At 53.5% G+C, this 10,285-nt stretch overlaps 1 protein-coding gene across 2 annotated transcripts in view; it reads right to left on the bottom strand.

Annotated features, from left to right (window-relative positions):
* Positions 1–1,177: 1,177 nt before the first annotated feature.
* The window catches only part of WWOX (WW domain containing oxidoreductase), an 18,551-nt gene continuing 9,443 nt past the window's right edge, over positions 1,178–10,285 (bottom strand). Inside the window, exons 6-9 of one of the 2 annotated variants that reach the window (XM_078882161.1) lie at positions 6,094–6,182; positions 4,833–5,018; positions 3,511–3,778; positions 1,178–2,352 (exon numbers count right to left, since the gene is read on the bottom strand). In XM_078882161.1, coding sequence (XP_078738287.1) covers positions 2,152–2,352; positions 3,511–3,778; positions 4,833–5,018; positions 6,094–6,182 — 744 coding nt within the window. In that variant the 3' untranslated portion in view covers positions 1,178–2,151. The remainder of the gene's footprint in view (positions 2,353–3,510; positions 3,779–4,832; positions 5,019–6,093; positions 6,183–10,285) is intronic. The other variant, XM_078882162.1, reaches the window with a different exon arrangement.

Genomic DNA, 10,285 nt, shown 5'->3' with positions numbered 1-10,285 from the left:
CGTGGCGCTAAGGGGCCGTCCATAAATGACGTCACGCGATTTTGGACGATTTTTGACCCCCCCCCTCAAATATGACGTCACAGAGCTCTGCCCCCCCCCCCCTCAAATATGACGTCACAAAACTCTGCCCCCCCCAAAAAAAAATAAAACATACTTCAAATCGCTTTAAACTATTGTCATTGTAGTGCGTATTTAATGTGGCGCTGCACTCTGGTGTTGTAGGAGAAAACATTTATTACAAAGTAAATTTGATTAAGTAGAACGTGTCGTCTATATTTATTTGGTAGTACATGTTGTTAACGTCGTTATAATGTGAAAATTCGGTCACAGTTCCTATGACCACGGTTTCATTGCTTTCATGGCTTTATTTTGGTGATTTTTGAAAAGTTTTTCGGTTTGGCCATGTTTGTTTGTAGTAGTACAGAGTTAGAGTGATGGCCTTAATCTAAGTTGTCTTGTGGTTGTTGTTGTTTGACTTGCATCCCACTGGGATTTTTGCACACAGCGTTGGTGTACGGTGCTTTTTCTGCAATATTTTGCTGTCTTTTCTTGGATTTTCTGTTTGCACTTAGTCACATAGTCACTTTAAGATGTTTTTTGTTCATATTTTTGTTTTTTTGTTTGTTGCGGTTGCACCTGATTCAAGAGCCGAATGGCTCACAGGGCTATACATTGATGAATGAAACTTGAATTTAAAGTTGCGAATTTTTATGTGACGTCACAATTGTCTGACCCCCCCCCCCCACTAGGTGCGTGACGTCATTTATGGACGGCCCCAAAGCACGCCCAGAGGGGCACGCCGGGCACAGCAAGGGGGGGTCACAGCTGGTGGCATCGGCCAGTCATCTCAGTCGACTGATGGCACCTGGTTCTGTCCCGTGGCCTCCTCTGTCAGCGACGGCCTCAAAGTGCACCTAGCCTGGCACACGCCACCGTGGTAACGCCACCTAGTGGAGAATGGGGGCTGTTGTTGTTTGTAATGTTTAACCTTCATCTTCTTTTATTTTATATTATTATATAATATTATATTATTATGTTTTATTTTTATTATTTCATTACTTCCCTTCTACGTGACTTTACCGAAAGAACCAAGAAGATGAATCCCTGCAGTCACGAAAGCTTTAAATCGAAATGTTTAACCTTCCCGCCCAACAAAACGAGAGACTCCCTCGAGAGATTGGCTTGCTGGGCTTTTAATTCAATTTTACGTTGCAACGACGCACAGTCCGTGGTACTTTAACAACAACCATATTTACAGGAACAAAACCGCGTCGAGGCCAAACACGGACCGTAGGGAAATTGCCCGGGTCGCTGAAACTGCAATGGTCCCCGCGAACCACCGAATAACAATGTCACTCTGCGGTAAATTCCACTTTATATTATACAGCAGCAGCAGCAGAGGATGTGAACGAACATGATAACAGCTCGCCGCCTTTCCAACGTGCAGTTGCGCAAGGTCATAACCGTCTTTGATCGCACATTATAGAACTTCCACCTAGTGGAAAAATACGGGGGGAAAAATAAAAACACATTTTGCGTGAGAGTCAGAAGAGCCACGATGATTTGTTTACAATTCGGCTTCGAACGGAACGGAACCGATGCGGGTTTTACAGAATTGTTACATACGGTGATCATGAAAACAAAGCTCGCTAAACGACAAAATAGATCCCGACCCAGCCAACCCCAGTATCGAATCGTCACAGCGCGGCTCTACGGCAAGAATGGCCTGGGTTCGATTCCCCCACCTGATGCACGTGTGGAGAGTTTGCGTGTGATCTCTCCCACCCTCGTTCTGCGTGCGGGTTTTTTTTCTCTCTCCCACGGATTAAAAAAAAACACCACCACAACTCGATGTGACTGCTGGAAACAAATGTAACTTGCATATGACTCGATTGGGATCACACAGCAGCAGCAGGAGCATGATCATGACAGAGAGACGCTAACTCAAAATATACAGCAGCAGGCGTCAGGGTTGGGACTGAACCCACGACCTCCTGTACACCAGGCGAGGTTGTGAACATCTCGCCACCGCTGCGCCAATTTGCGTATTTAGTAAAAAAAAAGTGAAATGATACAAAAATAGAGAGGAGAACAACAACAACAACAATTATTGATCAACGCAACGATTCACCAGCCCTGGCCGCCACCTCCTCAGGCGTTGCCAGCGGGCGGCAGTGGCCCCATGCGCTCGCTCACGATCCGCTCGCTGAGCTCCCAGAGGTCCCGCGCCAGCTCCTCGCTCTGTGCGGCCGCGGACGGGAGGCAGCGGCAGCAGTTGTTGAAGTACATGCCGCTGGCGCCCTGCAGCTCCGGCGCCGTCGCGCAGTAAACCGCCGTGGCCGCCGCCTGCTGCTGCTCGTCCGTGCACGTGCGTGCGTGTGTGTGTGTGTGCGTGTGTACGTGTGTGTGTGTGCACGTGTGCGTGTGTGTGTGCGTGTGCGTGTGTGTGCGCGTGTGTGCGTGTGTGTGTACGTGTGTGTGTGTGCACGTGTGCGTGTGTGCGTGCGTGCGTGTGCGTGTGTGCGTGCGTGTGTGTATGTGTGTGTGCACGTGTGCGTGTGTGTGTGCGTGTGTGTGTGCGTGTGTGTGCGTGTGTGTGCACGTGTGTGTGGGTGCGTGCGCGTGTGTGTGTGTGCGTATGTGTGCGTGCGTGTGTGCGTGTGTGCGTGCGTGTGTGCGTGCGTGTGTGCGCGTGTGTGTGTGTGTGTGCGCAGTGTGGGGAGCGATAGTGTAGCGGTTAGCGCTATGCTGCGCTATGAACTTGGAGACGTGGGTTCGATTCCCGGTCACGGCCAACACCAGTGACGATTATCTGAACCGGTCCTGGGCCTCCCCTAGGTCGACTTAGCCTCAAATGAGTACCTGGTGCGGTGTGTAAACATCACCGCTAGGGAGACAAAGGCGGCCGGGCGTGGTGCTGGCCACCCACCCCCTCGTGTGCCGTGCCGGCCTTCATAGGTGCTCGCTAACAGCACTTGCCCCAACAGTCTGTTCAGGCTACAAGGAGGACTTTTGTCTTTTTTTGTGTGGAGACGCCCATGCTCCAGACAAGAGATCCCCCGTTTAATTGAACACGTGGTGGACATTTGCGACCACAACAAAGGGGGGTTTTTGTTGGGGTGAGGTCACGTAAATATGAATGTTGTGCCGTTAAAGCCAGAATCACCACCACCACCAGCACCAACACGGCCGCTGAGTAAAGGTTCGTCACGTAAACAAAAAAACGTGTCAATTGGTTGATTGGTCCACACCCGAGACAGCTTTCATTAGAGCCTAGTCTCACATGTTGTTGGACCAGATGACGCCAAAAGGCGCACAACTCAAAGACAATGCACCATCAGAGTACGAGAGCTCGGGGTGAAGCATTTACACCATTGGAACCTCATTTGCCAGTAGCAAAACATGATAATAGTTTTTTTACCCTTCTATCTGGCAACAAAACTGACACCTTTCAATGGAACAGTTGAACCGCTTGGAGACAAAGCTCCCCCGCGCGGCGGCTAGCCTCACCGGGGACTTGGTGAACGGTCGGGCGAGCTGGAAGAGGAGGCGGTAGGCCCAGGAGTGGCGAGCGAGGCGCGTGGGCACCATGTTGCCCGGGTGCACGGCGTGCGTGGCGACGCGCAGCGGTGCGAGGCGAGCGTGCAGCCCCAGCGTCAGCAGCAGTGCGCACAGCTTGGAGCGGTTGTAGGCGAGCGCCGGCCAGTGGTCGGAGCGCGACGCTGGCGACAGGCGCGACAGATCCACGCGGAAGCCGGCACCGTCCAACTCGGGGAACCTGCGGGGACCCACGAAGCGACGGAGGAACGGACGGACGCATGGGCAGATGGACAGACGCATGGGCAGATGGACAGACGCATGGGCAGATGGACAGACGCATGGGCAGATGGACAGACGCATGGGCAGATGGACAGACGCATGGGCAGACGGATAGACGGATAGAAAGATGGGCGGATGAACAGACAGATAAATGACAAGACAGATAGAGAAATGGACAGACAGATAGACAGACGGATGGACAGGTGGATGGACAGACGGATGGACAGGTGGATGGACAGACAAACGGACGGATAGACGGATAGAAAGATGGGCAGATGGACAGATGAACAGACAGAGAAATGGACAGACAGATAGACAGAGGGATAGACGGATAGACGGATGTACAGGTGGATGGACAGACAGACGGACAGACGGATAGACGGATAGAAAGATGGGCAGATGAACAGACGCATGGGCAGATGGACAGACGCATGGGCAGATGGACAGACGCATGGGCAGATGGACAGACGCATGGGCAGATGGACATACGCATGGGCAGATGGACAGACGCATGGGCAGACGCATGGGCAGATGGACAGACAAACGGACGGATAGACGGATAGAAAGATGGGCAGATGGACAGACGGATAAATGACAAGACAGATAGAGAAATGGACAGACAGATAGACAGAGGGACAGACGGACGGACAGGTGGACGGACAGACAGACGGACAGAAGGATAGAAAGATGGGCAGATGAACAGACAGATGAACAGACAGATAGAGAAATGGACAGACAGATGGACAGAGGGACAGACGGACGGACAGACAGACGGACGGACAGACGGTGAGAAGTAATCGCAATATCGTATCCACGCGCGAGAAATCCGATGAGCTATGAAGCTCTTCATCACCGATGTCCAACAGGGCGGGCGTCGCCTCCGATCGCGCTAACCGATACATTTCCACGGAGGGGTTAAAAAAGAACAAAGAAAAACACCCGAACCTCCGCAAACTCGGGAGGAGGCACCGCCCGAAAGCCTTCTCATCGACCGGCGGTCGTCAGCGTCACACCTGTGCGACTCGGACGAGACGAGCACTACCCGCGCCGGCGCCGAGCGCACCAGCGCCTCCTGGAGCAGGCGCAGCAAGTAGAAGTGGCCCAGGTAGTTCACCTGGAAGGTGGACTCCAGCAGGTCCTCCGTGAGGCTCCAGGGCGCCGCGAAGACGGCGGCGTTGCACACCACGACGTGCAGGGGCCTGGCACGCGGCGGGGGTCGGGGGTCAACGGCATCGTCACCTTAAATTTCGATTTGAAGCTTTCGTGACTGCAGGGATTCATCTTCTTGGTTCTTTTGGTAGAGTCACGTAGAAGGGAAGTAATAAAATAATAAAAACATAATAAAATACAATACTGCATATGTAGTAGCTACTACACATGTAGCTACTACACATGTAGCTACTACATGTGTAGCTACTACTTATGTAGCTACTGCATATGTAGCTACTACTTATGTAGCTACTACACGTGTAGCTACTACACGTGTAGCTACTACTTATGTAGCTACTACACATGTAGCTACTACACGTGTAGCTACTACTTATGTAGCTACTACACATGTAGCTACTACACATGTAGCTACTACTTATGTTGCTACTATTTATGTAGCTACTGCATATGTAGAAGCTACTACATATGTAGCTACTACACGTGTAGCTACTGCATATGTAGTAGCTACTACTTACGTAGCTACTACACATGTGTCTGTCTCTCTGTCTCTACTTTTGCTGCGAGGATCATCCGGCACTGGGTGTGGGGGGGAGGGCGGTTGGTGGGCACAGGAATCACGGTGGGTGCCTGGGGATGGAGGGGAGGATGGTGGTGGGGGTCTTGAGGGAGGAACGGAAACAGGACAGAGAGGGCAGAGGTCGCAACCGGGTACCCGATACCCGGCTACCCGTACCCGGCCTGAGTACGGGTACCCGTTTGCGACCCTGGTGCGGCCGGGTACGGGTAGACCGTGAGTCACTGGTGAGTCACCGTTTGTCACTCATTTCCCAACGTCTTGTCTCTTCTCACAATTCAAGTTCCTAGAATCAACCCACCCGCGCCTGCAACATGGCTTCATCCCAGAGGTCGCAATCGGGTACCCGATACCCGTACCCTACCCGTACCCGGCCGCGGCCGGGTAGGGTACGTGTACGGCCGGGTACGGGTACGGGTACCCGTTTGCGACCCTGGTGTGGCCGGGTACAGGTAAGGAATCAAAACCCGTTTGCGACCTCTGAGGGAGGGTGCTCGCTGAGTAAACGTGAAAACGGAGCAGCCGCTTACAGGCGCTGTGAGATGAAGCTGTCGGCGCACTCGCGTACGCTGTGCAGCGACGCCAAGTCGAGCGGCAGCACGTCCACCTGAGCCTGGGGCTGGGGAGCAGACGGAGAGAGAGGGACGGGCAGAGGGACAGCAAGAGAGACAGACAGAGAGACAGAGAGACAGAGAGGCAGAGGGACAGACAGACAGATAGAGAGACAGACAAAGAGACAGATAGACAGACAGAGACAGACAGAGAGACAGACAGAGAGACAGAGAGAGAGACAGAGAAAGAGACAGAGAGAGAGAGACAGACAGAGAGACAGACAGAGACAGGCAGAGAGACAGAGAGACAGACAGAGAGACAGACAGAGACAGGCAGAGAGACAGACAGAGAGACAGAGAGACAGACAGACAGAGAGACAGACAGGCAGAGACGGTTAAAACGTGCCGTAATTTCCACCATACGCCCAGCAGGTACCCAGCATAAATCCACACACATCCACACACACATATACACACACACATACCTACACATGCCCACACACACACACATACATACCCACACACACACATATACCCACACACGCCCACACACACATGAACACACACACACACATATACCCACACATGCCCACACACACACATACACATACCCACACATGCCCACTCACACACACACACCCACACACACACACACATATACCCACACATATACCCACACATGCCCACACACACACACATACCCACACACACATGCCCACACACACACACACCCACACCCACACATGCCCACACACACATATACCCACACATGCCCACACACACACACATACCCACACACTCACACACACCCACACATGCCCACACACACACACACATACCCACACACACACATACCCACACATGCCCACACACACACCCATACACATACCCACACACACACACACATACCCACACATGCCCACACACACACACACATACCCACACACACACACACACACCCACACATGCCCACACACACACACACACACATACCCACACACACATACCCACACAAACCCACACACACACCCACACACATCCCCACACACGCCCCCACACACACACACCCACACTCCCACACACACACACACACACCCACACACACACACACACCCACACACACACACCCACACACACACACACACACCCACACACACACCCACACACACACACACACCCACACACACCCACACACACAACAACAACAACAACAACAACCGCCATTCGCCACTAAGTGGCGGTGACGTCACCACGACGCTTGTGCCAGGCCATGTGCACCTTGAGGCCACGTGAAGTGTCGAACGCCCGCTGGCAGGAGGTCACGGGGCAGACCCAGGTGCCACGGGTCGACTGACCGAGATGACTGGCTGATGCACCACCTGTGCCCCCTACTGTGCCAACTTGCTGTGCTTTAGCCACCCGGCGCTCCGCTCGTTGTTGTGAGCGTCGCTCCTCCGCCCTCCGTTGTTGTTGGAGGGCGACTGCCTCCAACTGCCCAGTAGCGTCCTTCACGAGCCTCCTCCACTGAGGTCGATCTTGACACCGCTGGTACCAGTCATCGGCAAGTCCACTCAGCTCCACGTCCTCCTGTACCACATCACTCCATCTCTTCTCTAGCCCGTGCCGCGCCCGTTTAGCCCCCTCGATCCGGCCGAACAAAAGCTGTTTAGGCATGCGGTGGCTGGGCATGCGGGCTACATGACCCAGCCAACGCAGCCTTGCCTGCCGGAGGAGCTCACTGATGGGACTTTGCCCAGATCTTTCAAGGACTTGTGAGCTCCTCACACAATCCAGCCTGGTTAAACCCAGGATGGATCGTAGGCAGGCCAGCCTAAATGTTTCCAACCGGCGAAGATGCTCCACTAGGGGGGTCCACGTTTCGCAAGCATAGAGAAGGGAGGGAATGACCGTGGCCGAGAAGACCTGAAGCTTCGTGCGGAGCGACAGACCAGGTAGCTTCCACACAGCGTTACGCAACCGATGAAAAGATATTGCCGCTCGACTGATTCGGAGTGAGACCTCTGCTGATAAACTGGAGCCGGTCATGAGCACACTGCCCAGGTATGGGAAACTCTCTACTCTCTCCACAACTGCCCCATCACCGATTGGGAGTTGTGGGGGCGGAGTGCCCGATGGTACAAAATACCCAGGCAGGTGCTTAGTTTTGGTGGGGCTGATGGTAAGGCCCCACCTCTTAGTGGCACGCTCCAGTCTCAGCAGCAGCGTCTCCAACTCCTCTTCTGAATGAGCAGCTATTACCAAATCATCGGCATACATAACGTGGTTGACCAATAGGGAGCCATCCCTTGATCGCACCCGGGCGTCGATCAGCCTCCCATTGTATCTGTACCAAATGGTAATTCCCCCGGTACAGCTATTGAAGGCTTCACGAACTACGCAGTCGAAATAGATGTTAAATAATGTGGGAGCCAGAGGACATCCCTGTCGCACCCCAAGGTGTACAGGGAAAGGCTCCGACTCCCGGCCACGTAGTTTTACCCGGGCCCGCTCACCATCATGAAGGTCCTTAATGATCGTGAGCAGAGGGTCAGGGACTCCGAAAGCACGAAGAACAACCCAGAGCCCAGTCCTACTGATGGTATCATAGGCCTTGACCAGGTCAATAAAGCAGAGATGTAGGTCTTTTTGGAATTCCCTACACCTCTGCTGTAGCAGACGGACAGAAAATATGGCATCTGTGCAGGACCGCCCTTTCCTGAAACCACATTGGGGCTCCGCAAGCCTCTCCTCAGCATGCCTAGCAAGGCGATGTTGAATAATCCTTGCCAGGACCTTACCCGGCACACTGAGGAGTGAGATGCCCCTGTAGTTGTTACAGTCGGTACGGTCCCCCTTCTTAAAGAGGGGGACCACCAGGGCATCCTTCCAGTCCTGCGGAACCCGTCCAGTGGTCCAGACTGTTGTTATGATGTCATATAGGGCAGTCTGTGCACAAACGCCACCCTCCCTCAGCATTTCGCTTGGGAGATCATCTCTGCCCGGTGCCTTCCCTGGTCTCAGACTCCGGATCGCCCTCAGTACTTCCTCAACAGCCGGTACCTCAGCCAGCCACTCACAGGGGGTGACCTCTTCCAATATTTGAGGCACCGCAGCCTCAGCAGGGTTATCCCCACTTTGTGCCATGATGTTTTCCTGGCTGAGAGATTTTCCCTCCCCCAGGACCTCGCAGAAATGCTCAGCAAATCTGCAAACCTGTTCCTGGGGGTCGGAGATTGGATCACCGTTTTTTCCTCTAATGATGGTAATAGGTGTGGCGCTGCAGGTTACTTTTTTGATGGAGTTAAATAGTGATTTGTGATCGCGGGCCACTGAGGCAGACTCCATCTCCTCAGCAACCCGCGACCACCACCCATCCTTACAGCGCCTCACGGCTCTCCGAACCTCCGAGCGAAGACTGCGGTAAACCTCCTCATTCTCTGACGTGGGATGCTGTAGGCGATGAGAGTGGGCCTGTCGCTTTTTCTCAATTAACCTGAACACCTCCTCCGTCAGCCAGGGTTCCCGGGGAGGTCTGGACCGCGTACCCAAAGCAGCCATTGCAGCTGCATGAGTCACAGTCTTAAACCTCGCCCATTTACCCTCGACATCAGGTGGAGTGGGGGACGATGCCAACCCCAGCTGCAAGCGATGATGAAATTCTCGCTTGCAACTTTCATCAGCTAACTTAGACCAGGCCACTTTTGGTTGGAATGGGATCCTGGGTGTACACCCACCACCGGAGTGGAAGAATGGCAGGCGCATCTTACAGATGACTAGTCGATGGTCAGAGGGCAGATCAGCTCCACGGTAGGTCCTGGTGTCAAGGACATGGGCTCGCATCCGCTGGTCCGTCACTACGTAGTCCAGCAGATGTTCTTGCTTGGACCCGGCATGCATCCATGATGTTGTGTGGATGCGCCGATGCCGGTAGAGCGTGTTGGTAATCACAAGCCCATGGGCTGCACAAAAATCTAGCAGCCTCCTACCGTTATTATTGAGCTGATCTGGCCCATGCCTTCCAATCACTCCAGACCAGGTGCCAGTATCATGACCAACTCGGGCATTGAAGTCACCCAACAAGATGACTCTGTCCCGAGTGGCCACTTTAGCCAGCACCTGTGACAGGAGGTCATAGAAAGCGTCCGACTCATCGGCTTTGCCTGCATCCCTC

This window comes from Lampetra fluviatilis, chromosome 63, assembly GCF_964198595.1.
Source record: "Lampetra fluviatilis chromosome 63, kcLamFluv1.1, whole genome shotgun sequence".
Lineage (NCBI taxonomy): Eukaryota > Metazoa > Chordata > Hyperoartia > Petromyzontiformes > Petromyzontidae > Lampetra > Lampetra fluviatilis.
Note: the sequence above shows the minus strand (reverse complement) of the source record. Positions and strands in the feature narration are given on the sequence as shown.